The 26283-nt window shown below is 40.5% G+C and overlaps 1 protein-coding gene across 1 annotated transcript in view; it reads right to left on the bottom strand.

Annotated features, from left to right (window-relative positions):
- Nucleotides 1–10506: 10506 nt before the first annotated feature.
- Nucleotides 10507–26283, bottom strand: part of cbl (Cbl proto-oncogene, E3 ubiquitin protein ligase) — a 211490-nt gene continuing 195713 nt past the window's right edge. The window contains exons 13-16 of the mRNA XM_078533480.1: nt 23336–23497; nt 22098–22186; nt 21744–21941; nt 10507–14439 (exon numbers count right to left, since the gene is read on the bottom strand). Coding sequence (XP_078389606.1) covers nt 14177–14439; nt 21744–21941; nt 22098–22186; nt 23336–23497 — 712 coding nt within the window. The 3' untranslated portion in view covers nt 10507–14176. The remainder of the gene's footprint in view (nt 14440–21743; nt 21942–22097; nt 22187–23335; nt 23498–26283) is intronic.

The following is a 26283-nucleotide window of genomic DNA, read 5'->3' as shown; positions in this document are numbered from 1 at the left end:
CTGTGTAAGTTCCTCTGTGTTTCAGATTGCAAATTTGGACATGAGTTTCTGCAACTTTCAGAGTTGATTTACTAATAGCAGATCACCTCCCTTCATTAGTTGGTGCTCAGTGCAGCATATTAAAACAAACTGCATTGTGCACCAATCCTGTAATTCACCACAGACTGCAGTCATAGCAGCACAGAATGAGGCCTTTTGGCCCATTAAGCTTATGCTAGCTTTCTGTAGAACAATCCAGCCAGTCCATTTTCTCCACTCTATCCCTATAGCCCTGCATGTTTATTTCCTTCAAGCACCCATCCAGTTTTCTTTTGAAATCATTCATCATCTCCACTTTTACCATCCTTGAAAACAACTTAATCTAGTTAATCATTTGACAGTCAGCACACCAGTAAAAACTGCTCCCAAAACAAATCTCAGGCATTCATTCAAAATTCTCCCAGATTCCACACCACCTTCCAAGGCAGTGAGAAGCATCAGGGAGATTTAATCTCATCCAAATATTTCGTGAAACAGTCTCCCTAGACAGCTGATAATATAATTGAGAGCTCATCTGAGATCAATTCAAAGATCACTGAAAACGAAACCCTAGAGTTTCAAGGGTCCAGAGAACATCACCCAGTTGTTGTTCACATCCAAGTACATTAGTGTCTGAATACTTCATATGCCAGTTTGTCTTTTGAACACCGCAATTCCTCTGCTGTTGGTGACTGGATTGCCCTCATCAAAAACATTGAATATTCCCAGATGAGTTTTAGAATTACTGCAGTTTATTCCATAACTGTTCAGCATTTCCAGCAATTCACTGTACAGCCACAAGGTTTGATTTTTCTTTTGCTGTTTCTCCTTATCCTCCCTTCACAAAGTACTGATTCTTGTTTAATTCCATTTCTTTGCCCAACTGGTCATTCTTCATGTTTGGACTTGGGCAGTGGGTGTTGATCAGGGAACATCACAGCATAGCTTCTTGAGCCAGGGTCAGTGAGCAGGGGCAAGAATCCAGATTAATTTTCATTCCTGTTGAGACAGCTAACTCAGGACAGACCCGGGATCGAATCTTGAGGTCTACACTCAGCTATCTATTGAATAAGTCAACCACTTGAAATGGGGCGACAGTTTGTGACTGTTGCCCTCTGAGCCAGTAAACTAGAAAAGGAAAACAACCAAACTGACTCCTCTGGATCACCGTTCAATGTTGGAAAGTACAAACAAGTTGCCATTGGTTGAACAGAGAATCAGGATGGATGTGAAGTCCACCATGGGCAAATAATCTGACAACAATCAGACCCAGGCTAGCACATGAGGAATAACTCTTTATGTAAATGGCTAGTGGAAGATCATCCAAAATATGACTCCAACCCAGTAAGGAGGAGGGGAGAAAACTGGGGCAAGATATGACTTGAAAATTGTGAACTTCCCCATCCCTCCACCAGGGTGTTAGATGCTCAGTGTCAGTCTTTAACAATTTATGGATTAGATAAAGAATCAGTTTGGAAACTGCAGTAACCGTTGGAGACATAAAATAAAAAGCCCAGTGTTTAACCTGAGGCCTTTCAGTCATTTCTAACTTGTTTAAAGTAACAGATGCAGCTTAATTCTGTATGAAACTGCAGCAGCTGCTGTTGAGAGCTGGATCCATTAACTGGTATCACAGTTACATCCCAGAGAGCAGGATGGTGACACATGGGCTCCTTGTGGAGGAAGTGGCAGTCAGGATTGCTGACAGGTGGAAAACAGTCTGCACAACAACTGAGGCCCACACAGACAAACCTCATTATAGCCAACTGCCTGCCTTGCTTTGTTTCACTCGGGAGTTTAAAGATTATGATTTGCATAGGATAAATGAAAGGCTGACAGACAGCCCTTCATCTGGAGTGCATCACCTCCTGCCTCAATAACTGTGGACTATTTCCCACTGTCTTGCTGCCATATAAAAAAAATCTTACATATATCATTTTCACGGGAGGTCAGAGTGGCGAGGAGGTATCTCATGCTGACTGATGCAGAGATTAGATAGGCTTTCACCATTTGCAGGCCCATTATGAGATAGATCCAGGAAGGGGGCCTAGAAGACAGGCTCACCCATTTTTGAGATCTGTTTCCATCACTGAAACCATTTACTTCACCAGCCCAACATTATTTGACTCTAATCCTCCCTCCATCACTGACGCCCTGATTCATACCTTTCTTACCTCCGATAATGCCAAAAGTTTCTTTGCTGCCCTCCTATCTTCCACAAATTGTCCAAAATTCTGCATCCACTTCTTAAACTATACTAAGTCTCACTTGCCAATGATTCCCAAATCCCTGCCTATTATCCATTACTTCTTTTTCATTTATGTCAATTATGGATCAGTGTAACAGTTCTGCCTCAGAGTCAGAAGGTTGTGGGTTCAAGTCCCACTCCAGAGAAATGAACTCAAAAGTCGAGGCTGACACTCCAGTGAAGTACTGAGGGAGCTCTGCACTGTCAGAGGGTCAGTACTGAGGGAGCGCTGCACTGTCCAAGGGTCAGTACTGAGGGAGCGCTGCACTGTCAGAGGGTCAGTACTGAGGGAGCTCTGCACTGTCAGAGGGTCAGTACTGAGGGAGCTCTGCACTGTCAGAGGGTCAGTACTGAGGGAGCGCTGCACTGTCAGAGGGTCAGTACTGAGGGAGCGCTGCACTGTCAGAGGGTCAGTACTGAGGGAGCGCTGCACTGTCAGAGGGTCAGTACTGATGGAGCGCTGCACTGTCAGAGGGTCAGTACTGAGGGAGCGCTGCACTGTCAGAGGGTCAGTTCTGAGGGAGCGCTGCACTGTCAGAGGGTCAGTACTGAGGGAGCGCTGCACTGTCAGAGGGTCAGTACTGAGGGAGCGCTGCACTGTCAGAGGGTCAGTACTGAGGGAGCGCTGCACTGTCAGATGTGCAGTCTTTTAAATTAGACATTAAACCATGGTCCCCTCTGCCCTCTTACAGGGATGTAAATATCTGATGGCACTATTCAAAGAGCTCTCCTCTGGCCAACATTAATCCCTCAAACAACATCAGTTAAACAGATTATCTAGTTATTTAGCTGATTGCTGTTTGTGGGAACTTGCTGTATGTGATGTGCTTCACTACAACAGTGGCCACACTTAAAAGATTTTTGATTGGCAGTAAAATATCGTGGGATGTCCTGAAATTGTTTTATACAAAAAGAATTCTTTATGTCAATACAACAGTGAGACTGTGCTCCACAGTACAGGTCTCAGATCACAGACGAGTCCGTAGAGGATTAGCCCTTAGAGTCCTATAAGGAATAGTATCTGCGTTCAATGGAATTCTAAGGTACTTTGCGGAGTATCAACTCCCTCTGCTGGCTGATGAGAGTATAAGAGAGAGGTTGATTATGGGAACAAGTCAGTTTCTGTGTTAAGCATACGCTAACAGTATTGGTATACTGAGTACCAGAGGGCGTTGGTTTCAGTGACTGAATACAAAACACATCCTGTGGGGCTCTGGGATTTTTACTGATGTTCATGCAAACCCTGTCACTGCTGATTATTTAAGGTTATTGACATAAATAACAATGACCTTTTTTTTGCTGCTAGTTGAGAAGACAGTGTTAAGATGGTACAAACATGTGGTCACAAAAACTAAAGGGGGAAGTTAGAGAAAAGTTGATGTAGAGGATGGTTACAATGTGGAATTGTCAGCCACAAATCAGTGCTGAAGTAAAGCCCATAAATTCTTTAAGAAGGGAATGAGTTGAAAAGAATATTAGTGAGCAGAATGGTGGCATTAGACTCAGTGGATCCTATGAAGAAAAATACCAGCACACAAGCCAATGAACGAAAGGCTTGTTTGCTGCTGTAAGATTCTATGTTTTTTTTTAGGGGTTTTATTCCTAGGTTGTTCTCACTGACATTTCCACAAGTGGATCTTTAGGAAGCTCAAAAATCAGGGTGTGCCTTTTCCTGCCCAATATGATAAATGATACAAGCCCCAGAGGTTCAACAGAGAATTCATCAACGCCAGAAAGCTTGTTTAATGTAATACATCTGCCACAACATAATCTCCTTGAATATAACATAAAGCAGGTTCAAGAATAGTCCTTAGTGCAAACATATTGATAGCTATTGCAAACTTCTAGTTGCAATTCAAGTTGTCAAAGATTTCTTTTCCTGCACTAACATTCAACCAAACAGGCCAGCATTTATTGCATTTAAGAGTCAACCACATTGCTGCGGGTCTGGAGTCACATGTAGGCCAGATTTCCTTCCCTAATGGACATTAGTGAACCAGATGGGTTTTTATGACAATAGGCAATGGTTTCATGGTTTTCATCAGACTTTTAATTCCAGATTTTTATTGATTTCAAATTTCACCATCTGCCAGGGTGGGATTCAAACCTGGGTCCCCAGAGCATTACCCTGGGTCTCTGGATTACTAGTCCAGCGACAATGCCATGATGCCACCGCCTCCCCTTGCTAGCCAGACTAAATCCTGGTGGCTGCAAACTGATCAGTGAACAAAGTGCAGGCATCCAAATTCAAGCCTAACACCTGGAGATCCTGGACGAGAGCTGTACATCATCAGGACTACCATGAAATGTAGTCCCATCACTCTTAGACCTGTCATAACTATTTAATCCTGATATAGCTCTTAATGAAATCTATTACTTTGAAGAGATCCTTATATCAATTACGCATGATATTTTCTTCTAAGAAACTCATTGATCTGCGATTGCATGAAATTATCACTTATCCAGCTATCAGGAACTAAATAAACAGAATGCACTCAATGAACATTAGTATATTAATGTTTCAGCATACTAGGCCACATTCCATGTTCTGTGCAGATGGATGAATCAGTTCATTGTAATTAACATTAGGCCCACATGTACTGTGACCAGCCAGGAAAAATCCAATAATCCAAAGTCACAAATGCTTCAGCCTCGTCCCAGATTCTGTTGACACTCAACATGATTGCAAAATGTAATCCAAATTGTGCAGCCAACATACCTGGAGTGAGCAGCAGAAGCCAGGATCCATTTGATGGGAGATTAACTATAAAAAGCTTTCTTCCGTAAAAAGCCAAAAGCTCCGTCTGTAGCAATTTAGGATCAAAGTTTTATCATTTTTGGTGTAAATTTTTTCTCCTCTTCTAAAAGCAATGCTGCATACCAGGCTCTTCCTCCATACTTTATATCCTTTCTTCTTAAAATGGGAGAACAAAACAGCATGCGCTACTCCAGATGTGGTCTCATAAAGATGAAATTGCATTTCAGAATTAACAACTTGTGATTGAATCAGATAGCCTGTGGACACATCAACAATTCTAGCGATCTGCCGATTTAAATCTCAAGGGATAAACAGAAGGCGTTTGAAATCTGAAATAAAAACATTAAGTGCTAGAAATATATGGGTTAGTCAGCATCTGTTAAGAGAAAAGACAAATTAACATTTCAGGTGCAAAACTTTCTTTAGAACTAAAAGTTAAGCAAGGAAAGCATGACAAAGAAGATAAAGCAGCCATGCAATCAATAGGAGCCAAATGAGGTACAGGAGAGGATGTTAGGGTAGGAGATTTGATTTCAGTAATGAGGATTTGGCTGGGGAGGCAGACAGGACAGCTTAGGAGGAACAAGGTTACTTTACTGGCCACTGACCAGAGTAGCATTGATGTAAGAGAGTGAAAAAGGGAGGAATGGTGAGAAAGACACATGAGACACACGTGGGTATGAAAAGTTAAGGGAGAGAAATTGGAGGTTAAAATAACCCTCTGATTCAGGAAAGAGGGGATGAGAAAGGAGAGAGAGTCCCAGACTATAAGTGAGAGAAATTGCTTATTAGAAATGAGAGATAAGACACAAACACAGAAATGCACAGGTGGGGGTGACAGAGAAAAGTATCAATCATCAGACAACAGGTTTTTTTTTTCCTCAACAGGACTGTTCTTTTCTGAGCTGTTATGAATGTTGTGATCTCTCAATAAAAGCCTTTACACAAGCTTGTGTGATTTCAGTACATATTTAATACATTATTTCACAATAGTACTTTCCATTTGCTATTTCTTAAAACACTTACCAACACAGTAAGAGAGCACTTAAATGAATATAAATTAATTGCACAGAACTTCCAGAATCTGCGATGAGGTTAGGAGTTTAAAAAATTACATATTGCAAGCACAAAAAACCCTGAACAAAGTGAAAGATCGTTCTACATCAGTGCAGAATAAAACAAATTAAAATCTCAGGAAACGAATGCATTGCTTGAAATGGACACCGAGACTGACCAAACACATGGTGAGTCTCAACCTTCATTATATCAAAAGCATTGGAAATCACCTCTTATAGTAGCATTTTTACCAAAATTAAAATCTTAAGATTACAGTATTCAATAAAAATACTGTGACTTAAACGTCCTACAGTTCTGTACATTTCTACATTTATAACATTGAACATACGAAATTTACAGAAAATCCTTTTCAGAGGTTATGAGGCGAAGCAAGTGCATATTTGGAAAGCTGTTGAGTACTCAAAGGGTTAATGTAGAAATCCTTTAAAAGCAGGCTCTCGTTACCTTCTGATCGTGCCTTGCCAGTATGTATGTGGTAGTACTGCCTCCATACACCCCTCCTCCTAATCATTTCATCAGTACCAAGCTTAAAACTATGCCATGCTACAAATCCATCCAGCACAATGCCGACCTCAGACCGGGACACACGAGAAAGTGGATGTTCACTTTACAAAGTTTACCGCTGAAGTATTCAGGTCACATCACATACACACTACGGTCCTGTATTCAATTTACAGGAAATAGTCGCTGCTACAAATAATTTTAACCCTTGGTTCACTATCTCTCTCCCTCTCATATCTGCGGACTCTGTTTTCCTAATCCATCCAAGTTTCTTTGCTCAATGCAATCTCTTTCAATTGGGGCAACGGAATTCCTAGACTTTTCAATTGGGACCAATCAAGCTCCATGGTCAGCTGCCTGACAGGAGCTGCCAATGAAAGATCAAATTAAGTTCACTGCTACTTAGGCTCAGCCTTACAATTCATCTTGCTGTGAAATTCAGCTACTTGATCAGGTTGGCTCAGTTCATAGCATCCTCGCCTTTGAATCAGAGGGTTGTGGGTTCATGTCCCACTCACGGAAACCAAGAACTGTGATTGTACTCAAAAGAGTTGCAATCTGTGACTGTTGATAACTCGAAAGAGTTTCATCTCAGGGCTAGAGAGTTGTATGTTCTCGCCCTATATAAGCCGTCTGAGTTTACACTCCAAGCTAATACTCAATACTGCAGGTGGTGTCATAATTTGGATGAAATTGGTTAGTCTGGTGGATATTAAAAGCTCTCATGGCACTATTTGAGGAACAGGGAGAAATTAACTGGTGATTCATCTCATTGCTGCTTATTGCTCATTAACAGTCAATGCACATCTAAAATAACTCAGTGTGTGATGCCAGATATTTCATAGAGATGAGATAAGGCACTGCCTAATTCAAGCCTCAGCTTCAGCAGCTGATTTCTCCACAACCTGCTACTCACTGGAGACACCAAATTATATCACTGGACAGCACAACACCACCAGGTTCATAGCTTAGCGGTTCATCAGTATCAAAACCCAGCAAACTCTATAGATTCATCGGTCCTGTTGCTATGAAAAGATTGCCTATTTTACATGAAAAGTTTTAATATTTTACGTGAATAGTTTAAAATGAACTATGAAGCAATAAGATTTAAATCAGCTTAAAGTAAATAATCTGATTCATATGCTCTTGTCTTCTGACTTGCCTTCATGTCACACCCACAATGAACAATGACTGATTCTTGTTCCCTCCCCAGGAGGAAGTTTCTTGGAAAGTTTGAAGAGAAACATTCTGCAGATTCAAATGCATAAACCTTTGCATTGCATTGACTAAATGTAATCTTTCCTGAAATCCTGAGAAAATTGACAAATGTTGAACTGTACAGTACTCAAAGAATGACTGCAGCATGTTACACAGCAAGAAACTCAATACAGATAAACTTGTGTTCTCTTTGTTAAAATTTAAACTTCTTTTTAAGTGGTGAGGATGATTGGAATGAGTACATTCTGCATCCATTTCCAAAATTCAGACAAGAAAATAAAAAAAAATCTCAAACCAGGCCCCAGATAAAACAGAAAATGCTGGAAAAACTCAGCAGGTCTAACAGCATCTGTGCAGAGAAAAAAAAGAGTTAACGTTTCAAGTCTGTATGACTCTTCTTCAGATACTCTTCTGAAGAAGTCATACGGACTCGAAACGTTAACTCTTTTTTTTCTCTCCACAGATGCTGTTGACCTGCTGAGTTTTTCCAGCATTTTCTGTTTTTTGTTTCAGATTTCCAGCATCCGCAGTATTTTGCTTTTATCTCAGATAAAACAGGCTGTACGACTGCCACTGAAAATTAAAGTAAATCAGAGGTCAAAGATTTTAACATTTAAAATTTTTTTTTTCTAAAATATAAAAATGACCCTGATTACTTGAAAACATCTTGCATTTCTACAGTTGGACTTTAATTAATTAAGGGCTAGAATTCCTAACTTCAGAAAATTTCTAACTTCAATTTCAATCCAGCCTTATGTTTAGCATGTAAAAACAGGTATCTACTCTGTAAATTATGACGTTTAGTAAGGCTCAAGTTAAACTACAACTCACATCTGGCATCTGCAGTGGTCAAGTCACCAGTTTTGCTAACTGGGATCTCAATGCTGCTTGCAAATGAAAGGCAGACATCAGTATTATACTCCATTTCCTTTAAAAGTTGTCCTGCAACCTCGGCCTCAAATTCAAAATTCCTTCCCAATACAATTTCTCTTGGATTATCAGTTCAGCTCAAGAGATGCTTCACTCAGGTTTTAAGTGGAGTTTTGTCCATCATATTGGCACTGAAGCACAATTTATCAGCCGAAGTTGCAATGAATACCCTAGAGTTTGTTTGAAAGATTCTAAAAAGGTGAGAGTTCCGGAAGCGATGTTCACAATTCAGATTCAGTTAAAGGAGCCATAGGATATGACGTGACTCTCTGTTCACTCAGTTGAACAGCATGGTGAGGGGGAAAGTTAGAATACCATATATCAAATCTTGGGACAGATATATTTTATCAAAAGGCTGTGGGTAACAGATCCTGCTGCCGGGTAGGTTGTTTGACAACCACTAGCATTTCGTCCTGAAGATAAACACTCCCAACTCCCTCATCTGATCAAGACAATTGATTATGCAATTAAACCCAGGCTTTTCAAAACATTGCATTTTCATGTTTAATCTGTTAATTTCACAATTAAAATAGGTTTTTAAATCAAACATTAATTGAATAATGTGCCTTCACACAAAATCAGCAGCAGTAAATAGCAAACCAAGCCATGAAATTATCAATGTTTCCTAAACCCTCTCCTGCAGCTAACAGAAGCACTAATGAATTAGTAGGTTTAAGATTATTTAACTAAGGTTACTTGTCTCACCTCCCAGCTGGATTTCCTATTCAATTCCCACTGACTAAAGTCCTGAACTAGGGATCAATATAAAATAGAAATAACCCAACCACTCCCCTGTTCAGTATGAAAATGAGTACATTACTAAAACCCCAAAGAAGCTACCTCACTCACCTATAAAGATGTATCTGTTATGTAAACTTGCAGTGGGATAATGTGATGTGTTCCATCTTCAGCTACTCACCGCCATTGTAATCAGGTTTATGTATGAACTTCAGACTAAAATGTCAAGCCCAAAACTCAAAGACTACTTTCATTCTTTTTATTTGAGGGAGTTTGGTCAATTCGTACACTCAGTGGAGTATTGCATGGAGACATAGGGAGAAAATAAAAATGAAACACAAGAACTAAACTCACTATCCATACTAGATGCCGCAATTCAGAGAGAAAATATTAATATAATTTAAAAACTACAAGTCATTAAATAAAAACATGGCACACACTACATACAAGGTTACAACTAGAGGCTTTCAGAATTTCAGAATCAACCCTGTAATGCAATCATGTCACTGCAGGATAAGTGGAACATTTTTCACAGGTAAGCAGGCTACAAATGAACAATCCTTCTTTCCTAGGAAATGTGGATGCTCTTCACACAATCACTGTCCGACAAACTTTGTTGAACAGTGTGCAATTTGCCACTGTAACTCAAAAGGCTATTATTCATCTTATTTCCCCTGGGAAACCGAAATATGGCGCATCTTTCATGAATAAAATTGTATTTATATTAATGACATTTAATTTTGCATAATGTTTAATTTCAGCCACACTGAAGTGCAACACTAACAATTTTTTGTCAGTGTTTCAGGTAAATGAAAAATTCAGTTCTTAATGCCAACCATTGACCAATAAGTACAAAAGAGCACAACAGCAAACAGATCTAACCTGGAGCATCCAAGGTAACAGTGAACATTAAAACACAACTTGTTACTAGATATTCACACTCAGTAACTAATGACCACTACCATTTCTGCCCCCCACCCCCACCCCCCCACCCCCATCCCCACAACCCCCAACACAACCCCCCAAATATGGCACAATGCATCGGAATACACCAGGCAACCTTGTGATTCACCAAATGCCTGTTCACCGAAATTGGCTACAAACATGTCATAACCAAAGTATTGCGATCTTAAATAATAGGAAAACTCTTTTTAATCCAATTAATTATATAGTTTAGAAAACTGAGCTGTGCTGAAACATCAAGAATAAAATTAAATTAGGCTATTAGAAAATTGTGACAAGGAACATTTTTGTTCTACCTCCTATACCAGCAATTAAGTCGACTCTACAGGCATATTTATCCAGTGTTTAACTCTGCCTGGCATCAGACAGAACATTTAGACAATGCGTACAGCACTGGAAAAAGGATAGTTGACTACAGCCTACCTTCCATTCTCCATTACAATACACAAACACATATGTTTGCATTTATTCAGACTGATGAAAATGGCTTCTTTAAGGAAGAAACTGCCCACAGCTTGGGTTTAAAAAGCAGCACCACATTATGCAATTCTAGGTAAGCCAGTCTCACACTGAACTTCTTAAACTTGCAAATGATTTGGAAGGATGGTCGAAGAATTAATAAGAACATAGGATTATGCAGTTACAATTATATATGGTTATATGCAAGGTTCAACCTTTCCAACACCTGAACCAGAATTTTCATTCAAGAACTTTTAATTTTTGCAAATCTGAAAATGAAGAACTTATTGTTTTAAAAAAAATTGCAGCATCTGACCCCTGTTCTATTCCCGCTAAAATCCGTAAACATGCTGATAGGGCAGAAATGTAAACAAAAATAAAACCACTGTGCTTTTGACAATGTGAAAGAACTTCCAGGGCTTTGAATAAAGAACAGGGAGTAGGACTAATTGGATAATTTTTCCCAGAACTGGCACAGGCACCATGGGCCAAATGGCATCCTCGTCTTCTGCATCATTCTGTGATTCTATATTATTTATATTAGGTATAATATTTTCTTTGCAGAATGTCCGTCACATACTTTCATGAACTTCACAGTAAATGTCATGTCAAGTTGTATTTGCTGCTTGTTGATCACAGCAGCATGGTAAAAAAGCGCACCAAAATTACTTCTAACAGCAATGTTTGCATAGGGAAAATATGAAAATTATTTAAAAGTGCACAAGTAACATTGCTGTAGCAGTTTTAAATTTTTCATCTTGATTTTACTAGGCTTTCAACTAAAAGCATTAATGGGAAGCAGATTTCAACAACATCTCCAAACTTGATTGAAAACAATTATAAAACTTTTTTTTATTCTTTCATGAGATGTGAACATCGCTGGCAAGGCCAGCATTTGTTGCTCACCCCTAATTGCTCGAGAAGATGGTGGTGAGCCACCTTCTTGAATTGCTGCAGTCTATCTGGTGTAGCTATTCTTACAGTGCTGTTAGGGAGTTCCAGGTCTTTGACCGATTGACAGTGAAGGAACAGCAACATAGTTCCAAGTCAAGATGATGTGTGGTGTGTATTCCTGATCACAGAGCCATGTTGGGTATAGTCCCGTTAACAGGAATTACAGCACAATTTACGAGGAGTTACTCAACTTAAGGTTACACAGAACAGAAATGACTTGACCAGTGCAATTAATAAAGATAAAGCTGTAACTGATTCAACATACCACACATTTCCTGTTCAGTTTTTCCACTTCCTCTCTCCTGAAGTTACTGACTCATTCTAGGGTTCAAGTCTCTAGTTCAGCAACCTTCTAGTGCCTGACAAATCCACAGCACTTTACTATTAGAGGGCAAGGGCACATAAGACATGTCCAACCCTTTGCTCGTAAAACATCTGCACAAGGAGACCGAAAAACACACGCGTGCACTAACAGACGTGCACGCGCTGACAGACAGGTGCACTTTTGCAGGAGTCACTGGAAAGCAGTCAGAAGCTAATTTTTCCTATCTCTTGTCTGGGGGTGCTGTGACCAATTGCAGCACCCCAAAGGTTGCACCTCTTGGTGCAAGCAATTTGTAATCCAAATAGAAAAGGCCTCTTCCTTAATAAAAGCAGAAAATGCTGTTAATGCCCAGTAGATCTAGCAGCATCTGTGGAGGGAGGATGGGAGGGGGAGGGAGAGAGAATGTGTTAATGTTTCAGGTCAATGAAATCTGTTCTGATGAAAGGTCATTGGCCTGAAACTTTAACTCTATTTCCTCTCTCTCCCTCCAAAGATGCTGCCAGACCTGCTGAGTATTCCCAGTAGTTTATTTTTATTTCAGATTTCTAGTTCTTTGTTTTTGTACGGCTCCTCCATTTCTTGTCTATTTTAAAATACAATATTAGAATCAGTCAGAATCACAGCCCAGTGCCAAATATATTTTTAAAAATTACATGGGTAAGTGGCAAATTGAAAATTACAAGTATGTTTTGGTTTGGGACTGAATGGGCAAATATGTGTTTTAAGGATAGGGCTAACGTTCTTGGAAGATGGGCTTCATGAGTCAAGGTGCAATTTACAATTCCTGACTTTCATGTTCTTATGATTAAATTAATTCTTACACAATAATTTATAAACGAAGTATTTTTAACACAGAGGATTCTGTCTGGGTAAACTAGTAATGAGGTTTCCATCAAGGTTCAGCTGGGAATAAACCACAATCTGCTCTAATGTCTGCTCCGTATCAGTGCTGCACTGATCATGTGTCAATCATTTCCCATTCTTGTTTACTCTTTACAGTCAAGTCTCATGGAAATCACAATATTTCAAATAAGGAAAATATAGATTAGAATTGCGCAATGAAACCCATTGCGTCATTGCAGATTTATTTATGGCAAGGACTTTGCACCACTGGCCTGGACATCTCTTTTGGATCTGTGTAAGTTTGGATCCACTTTTCACATTAAACTTCTGTCGCATATATATATACCACCAGCTACTGTATAAATAGAACTTTCTAACTATATTTTATTTTGTGCAAATGTTTCCTGTTTGTACAAAAATAGACCCGTGTGTTTTTTGAATAGCTGGCTGGTATAAGTGCTAACCTAGTTCCACAACACATTCCCAGTGCCAGACATTTACAAGCAACACCAGGTGAGGCTGGGTCTACTTTTAAAGCTCCTAATTCTGAAACCGTGACTTCTGAATCCCAACTCAAAGTTAATATTTCCAACTTTGTTTACACAATACTTGCACAGGTAGGCAGAGGCCTTTTACTAAATACTTTGAATACATACAATTTTTGAATATGATACACCCTGTGTATAATACATATTTCTCAACTTTGGGCTCTAATTTGAAAAAAATAATTTTAACATCCGTGTGATGGCACATTCACTTTTGAAATTTTTTTGGAAATGGAACCGCACATTATATTCAAAACCTTATGGTTGTTATGCATCAATGAACTAACCGGGATCAGTTTTTTATGGATTGCAATATTCCTTTGTTTGTGATAACTGCTCTCGAGAATTCAACTTTGTCAAGCTCAGACATTTTAACAATACCTTCATATATAAACTTTATTTTCACAAAAAGCCCACAGCTGGATTGGGAATGAGGCAGGGAGCCACCATCCTCCAGTATTTCAGTAATTGCACAGACCTGATTATTCAAATTGATGAGGTGACAGGGTTAGACGAGGCACGTTGTCACTCAAGCCAAAGCTTACATCAGGCCCCACCCATGAGCTCTGGCTAGCTGCAGACAGAGTCCGAAGGGTTGGCTATGTTGCAATGTGTGCAGGGGAAGGTACAGACACAAACTCTCGAAGAATATTCTTTGCCATTTCCACGTTATTTTGTGCAATTAGCAATGCCTTCTGGATATCCTGATATGAGTAGCCCTGGCTCAAGAGGTTGTTAATCTCAGCTGAAAGTGTCTGCTGCTGTGACATGTTACAGCTGTTTGGCCGACTAGGACTGGATTTGCGTTCTGAGTTGATTCGGCGAGGTAATGGCTTGGGAGGTCTTTCAGGTGCAGATGAATCTGAGAAAAAAAATTAAAAAGTTGATGAGGTTGTCTTATCATCTGAAGTCTCCATTTTTCTCAAGCTCTTCCATTTATTTCCTTTTCCTGACCTGGCGGCACCAATACAGGGAGTGACTACCCGCCACTCCCCTCCCCACATCATCCAGGTAGTAATCTTTGATATCACAGGCACGCATCACATTCAGTATCGGCACTATTTAAATATGTATCCTTGTATCATAAAGTTGGCCAAAAGTTTCTTTTCACAGGCTTTTCTTCTGAATTGGTTTTTGTTACTGGAGTTCAATTCTATGAACAGCGCCTGCTCTCTAGTAACTTATCAAAATGGTCATTCTGAACGCGTCAGCCCAGACAACAACAACTTATATTTATATAGCACCTTTAACATAAGAAAACAATCCAAGGTGCTTACAGGAGTGTTATAAAACAAAAGTATGGCACTTAGCCATATAAGGAGATATTGAGGCAGATGACCACAAGCTTGGTCAAAGAGTTCTATGGAGTGCCTTAAAGAGAAAAGTGAGGTAGAGAGGTGGAAAGATGTAGGGAGGGTATTCCAGAGGTTGGGGCCCAGACAACTGGAGACGCAGCCACCAAAGTGCAGCAATTTACATCAGGGATGCAAGAGGCCAAAATTAGAAGAACACAGATACCTCAGGGGGTTGTGGGGCTGAAGGAGATTACAGACATAGTGCAGGGGGAGAGGCCATGAAGTGATTTGAAAACAAGGATGAGAATTATAAAATCAAGATATTGCTTGACAGGGAGCCACTGTAGGTCAGTTAGCACAGGGGTGATATCTTGCATGAAATCCTGCTCCCTTAAGACAAGGTAGCAGAATTTCAGATGATCTCAAATTTACGGAGGGTAAAATGTAGGAAACTAGCCAGGAGTGCACTGGAATATAGTCAGGTCTAGAGGTAACAAAGGCATGAGTGAGGGCTTCAGCAGCAGCTGAGCTGAGCCAGGGTTAAGTCGGGCAGTGGTATGGAGGATGAAATAGGCAGTCTTAGTGATGGTGAGAAACAGGAGGTCAGAAGCTCTGAGTGCTGGCAGATCATTTGACCCTGGACTCAAACTGACCGCCAATTTGCCAGCACAAATCATTGAACATCAATGAAAAACAGAAAAACTAGCCTATCGATCCCCCATTCTCTCACCCAGGTGCACATCAGTTAACTCAGCAGACTGGGGATCCAATGTGGGATTTTCCTGGTCAGTTCAACAAGTCAGGTCCTTTACAGTTAAATCAGCAGCAGATCTTGTGTCACAAGCCAGATAACTGGACAGTGAAAGATTGAACTGGAGCCCAGTCTTTATACACTTATAAAGCTTTTGTTTAAATTACACACCTCAAGATCCAACAACCACAGTTCACAGGTTTCAAAGAAGAGTCACATTTGACTTGAAGTATTAACTCTGCATCTCTCTCCACAGATGCTGCCAGACCTGCTGTGTTTTTCCAGTACTTTCTGTTTTTATTAGTTTTCAGCTTGCTCCTATATATATGAGCACAGGTGAACTCCCAGTTAATGCCCATTACCTGAGTTTAATTAAACACCTAATTAGATCTTTTTTAAAAGAGGGTAAAAGTTTAAGAGGACCAGGACTAATTTTTAAGATCTTCAGTTTTTTTCCATTTTTGTTTGAATGCATATGACAGCCAGGAGGAGTTACTGAGTCCATCCACGAGACAGAGCATTGAAGCATCTGGACCACCACAATAAACCTCTTAACCTAAATTAAAGCAAAATACTGCAGATGCTGGAAATCTTAGTTAGTGGTCTCCTGAACTCTGGGCCCTGGCCCTTCACCTAGATTTCACAAGTTAAAAAAATTAAATGTGACAAAAATAAAATAAAACACAGCAGTAGACTCAGGTGTGACACAGTTGAAGAGTTGTGTCAAGAATGCTGAACTTTGCAAGACGATTGTTAAGATGATAAGGGAACATTTTAAAACAAAATAAAATAGTTAGTTCTGAAACTAACCACCGTCCCATCCCCCACCCCACCCCCAGTAGAGCCATCTGTTACTTGTTCCATGTTGTTCTTTCACAGAGTGCTTACCCTTGTTCCGCTGTTAACACATTCTGCTTTCTTATCTTTATGCCACTATCAGCACCTTCTTTAGCCCTTACCGCTATCATTAACACTCTCTTTGTCTTTTTGTCCATGACATCTTTGTCAATCTCTCCTTAGCCCTCACCTATCACTGGCCTTCTTTCCAGCTTCACCTGCTCCACCCCCTTAAACAGTATAAATTTCATCACATTTCTACCTCTCCTTAGCTCAGAGGAAGTGTCATACAGACTCAAACGTTAACTCTGTTTCTCTCTCCACAGATGCTGTCAGATCTGCTGAGTTTTTCCAGCATTTTCTGTTTTTATTTCAGATTTCCAGCATCTGCAGTATTTTGCTCCTCTTAGCCTTCTCTCCAAGGAGAACAGTTCCAACCTCGTTGGCGACAGACACTGGAAAGTTCAACTCGGCATGGTGAGAAGTGATCGAGTTCGGCTGGAGAGCTGAGAGAAGCTTTTGGGCTGCCTTTTGATACCACATGTGCATGAAACATGGCGCAAAATTAAATAAATATATCTTTTTTTAAACTGATGTACCATTTGCCGGTTAGTTAATATTTCAATGACGTTGATTTTAGTTTGTCACAATAGAGAAGGTTCACTAGTCTCATTACTGGGATGAAGGGCTTATCATACGAAGAAAGGCTGAACAGGTTGGGCCCATACCCTATTGGATATTAGTAGAATGAGAGGTGATCTCATTGAAACATAAAAGATCCTGAGGGGGCTAGATAGGTTATATACCGGGCTAGATAGGTTATATACCGGGAGGATGTTTGCATTTTTGGGGGAGACTAGAACTAGGGGACACAGTTTAAGAATAAGAAGTCTAACTTTTAAGTCATAGATGAGGAGAATTTTTTTCTCTCAAGGGGTCGTTATTATGTGGAATTCTCTTCCCCAGAAAGCAGTGGAGAATGGGTCATTGAATTTAATCAAGCCAGAGTTGGGCAGATTTTTGATCGACAAGGGAGTGAAGGGCTATGGGGGAGCAAAAGTGGATTTGAGACAGCAACCAGATCAGCCATGATCTTACTGAATGGCGGAACAGGCTCAAAGGGCTGAATGGCCTCCTCTTGCTCCCAAGTCCTATGTTCCCAGTAAAAGTCTTAAAAAATGACATTTTGTCCTTCAGTTCATTAGGCTGGGTCACTTGGGAAAATCATCTCTTAAAAGTTATCAGTCTCTACAGGAATCATAACACAGGACACAATATATCAATCACTATTGTACTTTGTAATACAACACAGCTACTGGTATCAAATGCACCAGGACATCATTGCAGAGTGTCATGAAGCTATTAATGTATATAATGTTATTGAAAATTATGTTTTAAAAAATAGAGGGTTAGTCTGTGGGTGTGTCTTAATTGGATTAAAGCCAGCTAGTCTGGGTGTTTTGATGTGTAATAGTTTTGAGATGTAAGAGAGGTAGAGTGCATTTGCATTTTGTTGAATAGGGCATTCTAGGGGAGTGAATTCTGGCACCTAGCTGGCAGAGACCAAGCAATATGTTTATATTACTAATAAAATTGATACTATGAAAGGAGTTTTATTGTTAGAAGTGGAGTTCAAAAGGGCTGGAGATATAATGAGAATTTATATTCAATGAGCTGTGCTAGGTATAACAGATAGCAGTTTTGTGTGTGCCGAGCAGAGGCAATGTAAGATCAAAGCAGCTATAAGCCCACAACTGTCTCCACAGGAACCAAAGTGAAAGGAACCTTATTTTGAATTTGTAAGGTGAAATGCTTTGCCTGGTGTCTGCCGAAATCTATGGGTTGCTGCTGCCTTAATGGAGATTAGTTTGGGAATTTGTTAAAAGTTATGATAGTAGTAATTTGCAGCCATGTGTACATATTTAACTTGTCTAAATTAATAAATGTCTCATGTCTTTTGATATAAAACCTCTCGAGAACTGGTGGCCTGATTCCTGAATTTAGAGCTGCATCTCAAACATACAAAAATAAAAATATAGGTTATGACAGTTGTTTAAAGTTTCCCTCTGGGATTTTTAAATCACTCAGCTTTACCAACTGCTGGGTCGTAACACAGAGGTTCCTCAGAACAGCATCCTCGCCCCTTCAGCTACTTCATCAATTATCTTTCCTCCATCCTAAGGTCAGAAGTAAGGCCTGGTGATTGCAAAATATTTAGAACCATTTGCAACTCTGAAGATAATGAAGCATGCAAAGCTGGATAAAATTGGGCTTGGGCTGACAAGTGCCAATTTGTGCCACACTGACCATTTCTAACAGGAGAGTCTAACCACTTCCCATGAGTTTAAAAGCATTATCAGGCATCTTGTGGGTCATCACTGACCAAATATGCAACTGGTCTAGCCACATAAATATTGTGGCTACCAGAGCAGTTCAGAGGTTGAGTGTTTTGTGGCAAGTGACCCATATGCAACATTTTAAAGCCTCTCTACCACCTGCAAAGCACAAATGGGAAATGATACGGAATACTCTCCACTTGCTGAAATAGGTGTAACTAACCATCTATTAAGGAGCTTGACATCATCCAAGACAAAGCAGTTTAATGGCATTTCATCGTGAGCCTAAATAATCACCACCAGCTTACCGTGGGTGTAATATATACTATCTACAAGATGTACTGCAGCAACTCACCAAGTCTTCTTCGACAGCACCTTCAAAATTCACTACCTTGAACAACAAGGGCTGCAGGTGTCTGGGTACACCAGTTCCCCTGCAAAAGACATGCACCAGAACTAGCTGCGCACCAATTCAATAGAGTTCTATTCGGCCCTTCAAGCCTGCTCTGCCATTCAATATGATCATGGTTGATCCTCTATCTCAACATCATACTCCCGCTCTCTCCCCATATACCTTGACACCTTTAGAGTCTAGAAATCTATTTTCTTCTTAAATATATTCAGTGACTTGGCCTCCACAGCCTTCTGTGGTGGCAAATTCCACAGGTTCACCACCTTCTGAGTGAAGAAGTTTCCCCTTATCTCAGTCCTAAATGGCCTACCACGTATCCTGAGACTGTGATCCCTTGTTCTAGACCCCACAGCCAGAGGAAACATCAACCCTGCATCCAGTCTGTCCAGCCCTGTCAGAATTTTATACGCCTCAATGAGATCCTCTCTCATTCTTCTAAACTCCAATGAATACAGGCCTAGTCGGCCCAATCTCTCCTCACATGACAAACCTGCCATCTCAGGAATCAGTCTGGTGAACCTTTGCTTCACTCCCTCTATGGGAAGTATATCCTTTCTTAGGTAAGGAGGCCAAAACTGCACACAATGCTCCAGGTGTGGTCTCACCAAGGCCCTGTACAGCTGCAGCAACACATCCTTGTTCCTGTACTCAAGTCCTCTTGCAATGAAGGCCAACATACCATTTGCCTTCTTAACTGCCTTCTGCACCTGCATGCTTGCTTTCAGTGATTGGTGTACACGGACACCCAGGACCCTTTGTACATCAACATTTCCCAATCTATCAGCATTTAAATAATATTCTGCCATTTTGTTTTTCCCACCGAAGTGGATAACTTCACACTTATCCACATTTTGCTGCATCTGCCATGTATTTGCCCACTCACTCAACTTGTCTAAATCACCTTGAAGCCTCTTCACGTTCTCTTCACCACTCTCATTCCCATCAAGTTTCATGTCATCAGCAAACTTGGAAATATTACATTTGGTTCCCCCTTCCAAATCATTGATATATATTGTAAATAGCTGGAGTCCAAGCACTGATCCCTGCGGTACCCCACTAGTCACCACCTGCCACACCGAAAAAGACCCATTTATTCCAATTCTCTGATTCCTGTCTGTTAACCAATTCTCAATCCATGCCAATATATTATCCCCAATCCCATGTGCTTTAATTTTACACATTAACCTCTTATGTGGGACTTTATCAAAAGCTTTCTGAATATCCAAATATACCACATCCACAGAATCTCCCTTATCTATTCTGTTAGTTATGTCCTCAAAAATTCCAGTAGGTTTGCCAAACATGATTTCTCTTTCATAAATCCATGTTGACTTTGTCTGATCCTGTTGATATTTTTTTTTTAAGTGTCCTGCTATCACATCCTTTATAATAGGCTGTAGCATTTTCCCTACTACTGATGTTCGGCTAACCAGTCTGTAATTCCGTTTTCACCCTCCCTCCTTTTTTAAATAGTGGCGCCCTCGAATCTGCCAGGATTGTTCCGGAACCTACAGAATTTTAGAAGGTGACAACCAACGCATCCACTATTTCCATGGCCGTCTCCTTTAGTGTCCTAGGATGCAGATTATCAGGACCTGGGGATTTATCGGCTATCAGTCCCATTAATTTCTCTAGCACTATTTTTTTAGTAATACTAATTTCCTTCAGTTCCTCCTTCTCACTAGACTCTTGGTTCCCTACCAATTCTGGGAAGTTATGTGTGTCTTCCTTCATGAAGACAGAACTAATGTAGTTGTTTAATTGCTCTGCTATTTTCTTGCTCTCTATCATAAATTCTCCCATTTCGGACTGTAAGAGACTGTCTTCACTAATCCTTTCCCTTTTACATACTCACAGAAGCTTTTACAGTCCGCTTTTATATTCCTTGCAAGTTTACTGTCATACTTTATTTTTCCCAGTTTAATCTATCTCTTGGTCCTCCTTTGCTGAATTTTAAAATGCTCCCAATCCTCAGGCTTGCTACTTTTTCAAGCAACTTTATATGGCTCCCCTTTGGATCTAATAATATCCTTAATTTCTTTTGTTAGCCATGGTTGGGTCGCATTTCCTGTTGTGTTTTTGCACCAGGTTACAAGATTATTAATTAACCCCTTCTCATTGCACAATACCAAATCTAGGATAGCTTGTTCCCTACTCGGTTCCCTGGTCTAAAAAAAAACTATCGTATACACACTCCAGGGATTCACCAAGCATCCTTCAACAGAACCTGCCAAACCTGTGATCTCTAACACCTGGAAGGCCAAGGGCAGCAGGCACATGGGAACACCACTACTTGCATTTTCCCCTCCTAGACGCACACCATGATGACCTGGAAAGATATTGCTATTTCTTCAACGGTGTTGGGTCAAAATCTTGGAAGTGCTCCCTAACAGCACCGTGGGAGCACCTTCACCACACAGGCTGCAGTGGTTCAAGGAAGGTCACCATTTCCTCAGGAAAACTGGAAATGGCAATAAAATTGCTGGCCTTGCTGGTGATTCTCACATCGAGAGAATGAATTTTTAAAAATCTCACCTCCTGTATGTGCATTAGGACTGGGCAGATTTTGATCAACAGACACATTCGCAAATGCTGAAGCGGCATGAGAAATATCAGACAGTGTGCGACGAGCTGGTGGAAGTGGCACAGGTGGTTTGGGGAAGTCATATGCATTATCTTCATCTTCACTCTCATCACGTTCAGGCCCGTCGCTGATGGCACAGTCACCATTGTCTACAGATAATGAACAAGAGATTAAAAAGCTCAGTGGTTGATATAGCAAAAGATCCCTAAACTTATGGAAGGGGAGAAGAAGTATACATCACGTCTCAGTATACATCACGCCTCATTGTTGTGAAGGGTAACAATTTACATGTAGGGGCAGCTTACCAGATGTAAAATCTACATTCGTGGCCTGAGATGATGATGTAAACATAGATTCGCACATCTGCCTCAATGGGTCTGATTCAATCAAAGTTCTAATCAAAACAAAAGGAGAAAATCAATAGTAATTTCTCAGTTACTAAAACCGGTTCCTTTAGTTCATGTTTCATTTAATCCATCATCAAACGCACAGTTGATGAACTCAACATTATTATTTTTTAATTTATTTCCATCCATTGTTTTATCTCTACCTCTTAGCCTATTTCGATCCCTTCCCCCTACTCCACCCCCACTAGGGCTATCTGTCACTTGCTCGTCCTGCTTTCTACCCTTAATGTCGCCATCAGCACATTCCTTAGCTAATATCACCACCGTCAACACCCCTTTGTCCTTTTGTCTATGACATCTTTGGCAATCTCTTCTTTGCCTCCACCTATCACTGGCCCTCTATCCAGTTCTACCTGTCCCACCCCCCTCAGCCAGCTTATATTTCACCTCATTTCTATTTTTCATTAGTTCTGATGAAGTCATGCGGACTCGAAACGTTAACTGTGTTCCTCTCCACAGATGCTGTCAGACCTGCTGAGTTTTTCCAGCTATTTTTGTTTTTGATTAAGAACAGAATTCAGTTAATGGCCAAGAATCTGTCGTCTCCTTCAGAAAGCACCTACACAGCACATTCAGTATTGCTACCATAGTTTTTAAATTTTATTTTATGGAATCTATCCAACTGCACCTAACATTACCAAACACAAACACGTTCCAGCAGGAGGCAGTAGGGGCAGCAGTGTTTCTTATGTGTCTCTGCCACAGGTGAATCTGGCTGCAAACCATATCAATTGATTCAAGGACGGGACCTGCTTTCTACCAGCTCAGGTGCCTTAAATACAAACATGCTTGCGTTGGGAAAACCATATCTTCATGAACTGGATATTTCCTTTAAAATATGGAAAGATATTGCATTATCTGTACATTTGGATGCTGATGTGGAATTTTTTTTTAAAAAGGGTCATAAGTTCACCTTGGAACTGTCAACAAGCAGGCCTTTTCCAAGAAATCACCTGACCAGCATGGTACTTGGGGAAGAGCTGTTCATTTGTTTTGAACTGCAAACAAATTAATTAATGTGGGAAGGCTGAAATTGTGTGTGGTTATAAACCTGTAGCCTGAGAATCCTTATCGGAGTGTAACTTGTCTGCATTTTGAGCTTGCAAAGCTGAGACAGGAAATAAAATTTCTCTTACTCTGTGTTGTGGCTGCTCTGTGACGGTAACAAAAGTCTGGAATCCAAGGAGGAGGTGATACAGAGTGGAGCATGTACAGGCAGTGAGGATGGAGTCATGTAATCAATATCCTCGTCACTGCTCTCTGAACGTTCTTCTGGTGTAAAAGGTTTTGTCAAGGGTCTGAAAGTACAAAGTGGGAATTAAAATAGATGTTTTGCTCCACTTGTAGAAACTCAACAATCTAACCTTATAGCCCCCATAAATTCTGCCGCTACATACAGCAGTATCTTACGGTAACAATGACTTAATGCCAGACATTTCATGTACTTAAAGGCTAACTAACCTGGCAAAATAGTTCAAAACTTTCTACAACAGAGAAGTTAAACTATAAAACGCTGACTCCAAATGTTTGCTTAAACAATGATCACCTGTTCAGTTCTCCACAAAACACAGAAGCAGGACTACTTCATAGGAAGCTGCCACTAAGCCAAAACATCTGTTACTCAACTAACTCCTACTGTAGAAAATTAGATTTATTGCAGTAAATGCTTTAACCTATTATGAAAGAGATCAAATTGATTGACCATACCTTTCTGTCTGTATTAACTTTCCAACAGTTTCTTTAAGTTATAGTTTTTCCCTCTAACACAGATAATGGGCCATAACTTCTGAGCTCCCTAGGGTTGATTTGGTGGGTGGGGGTACTCCAAAGATGCACTGGGGAACCCCTCTCGGAACTTCACAGGTAAGGGTTTGCACAGCAATTGCCCAGAAGCACAAACTTCCTCTGGACAACTGCCCTGCGCAAGGAACCTACCAAAAATGCAATTTAATTCTCAAACATTGGATGGTTCTGACAGGGTTACACCAATAGTTATTCAGAAGAAGTTCTTGTAACTATTGTAAAGACCCAGAAAGAAACCCCCCCCCACCCCCCACCACCCATACAGGGTTCCTCCACTGGGCCCGACTCTCACCCCACGATCTGACACCCCTCCTCACCACAGGCCCAACCTGACCAGACCACCCCACCCCAATTCCTGACACCCCACCGAGGTGGTGAAGGCGGGGTCACCGAATATTTTTAAGGCAGGGGTAGATAGATTCTTGTTAAACAAGAGAATCAAAGGTTATCAGGGTTAGGTGGGAATGTGGAAATCAAAACGCATTAAGATCAGCAATGACCTCATTGAATTGGCGGAGCAGGCTCAAGGGACCGAATTGTCTACTCCTGTTCCTATTTCTTATGTTCTAAGCAAGCTCTGGCTATTTAACCTGACTCTGCTAGGAAGATTTTGTACTATTGCCTACAGAACTGATTCAACCTCTGCGTGTCAACTTCATCTTGGGATATCAACACCACCGGAAAGTGGTGTTACACCACCGGTCTTCAGCCAGCTGAACTCTGCGAAAGAATTCCTCATTAGACTCTGAATCTGGACTCTGAACTCACGTGAAACCATAATTCTTATTTTTTTTTATTGTGACCTTTGCCCTGAACCCCTTTCTTTCCCTTATCCTTCATCCATTGTATGAATGCAAAAAAGGGCAGATGTTGCGAAACCCCTTCCTGCATTTTGTGTGTGTGTCAAGAAAACTGCCCCTCTTATTTTACCTCATCTCGAGTTTGCTGTGAGGTTATTAATAGAAGGGTAGAGCACTCCAAAACCTAAGGGTTGGGGAACGTAGGCCACCACTTATAAAGGAGGAAATCAAAAATCAAAAACACCTTTCTGCTTATGGTTGGGTAGTGAGTGGAGAAATCAGGGCTGCCCTAAATTAAACCCCTTACTGTCCATAACACAAGTTTTGTTGAAATCTATCCATTAGTTTTGAGTTATAGTGTTTACAGGCAAACAGACTAACAAACAGGTGAAAATATTACCTTTATCCACCTTTAATGGTGATAAACAATAAGCTTAGCATCTGCTGCTCACCTCAAGAATTTATGGAGCTCCCCCTCTGCTTACTTAACATCGAGGTCACGATTTATGTGACGCATAAAAGGTCAGTCATTAGTTGCAACTGATTTTCAAAATAGAACATAGCAAAATTTGCATAAATATTACCCGTTGCTACAGTGAACAAGCACTCCAATTTGCTGAACAATTTCATTGTTACTGCCAAACATAGTCACTAGTGCTTGATAAGTAGGAGGTGCAGTGGTTATAAGTTGTTGGTTACAACAGAACATACCAACCAACCTGCTATGTGCCAGGTGTGGGTGCCTAAAGTTACAACCTTTAAGTGTAAGTTGTCATAGAGGATCTTACCTTGGGGCTGATTGTGTATTTGAGGTTCCCTGTTTTCCACTTCTATCAGGCAGAAAAGAGGCAGCCAAGAGCATAGAAATTTTAAAGTTAGGATAGCACAGTGAACAGAAAGCCTTTCCTAGCAGAACTAAACTATCTTTGCCGACACATAGAAAAAGGCCTCTCCCAATTCTCCAGCTCCATGTGTTATAATCTCCAACTTCTGATTAGGATAAGTTTTTAAATCAATGTTTAAGGTAAATCCTAAATTTAAAAAAAAATCAAAAGCTTTGCAATGGAGGAAAGTAAAATCAGCTGCAGATCCAATTCCTGATCACTGCCAGTTACCTTTATTGAAAACATGTGGGTGCAGATATCTAGTGAGGAAAGGATTGAGTTCAGTTGCAATGCCCCTCTCAAACCAATAACCTGAATCCTATCTATGCTCTATTCATGAGAAATGGCCACTTTGAGCAAGGTATCAGTGCCCACAGAACTGTACTGCAACATAGGGTAAACTTACTAATCCCTCACTCCTAGGATGGAGCTACACTGCAAGTGAGCACAAATTTGGAGTTGGGCTCAAAAGCTCTACCCACAATTCTCTAAACTACAATTAACTAACCCATGCACCCACACCCCCACCACCCTGAATATAGCTCTGGACTAACAGGAAAGGTTTGGTGAATTTCTTTGGGAGTTCAATGAAGAAAA

This window comes from Cetorhinus maximus, chromosome 2, assembly GCF_964194155.1.
Source record: "Cetorhinus maximus chromosome 2, sCetMax3.hap1.1, whole genome shotgun sequence".
Taxonomy (NCBI): Eukaryota; Metazoa; Chordata; class Chondrichthyes; order Lamniformes; family Cetorhinidae; genus Cetorhinus; species Cetorhinus maximus.
Note: the sequence above shows the minus strand (reverse complement) of the source record. Positions and strands in the feature narration are given on the sequence as shown.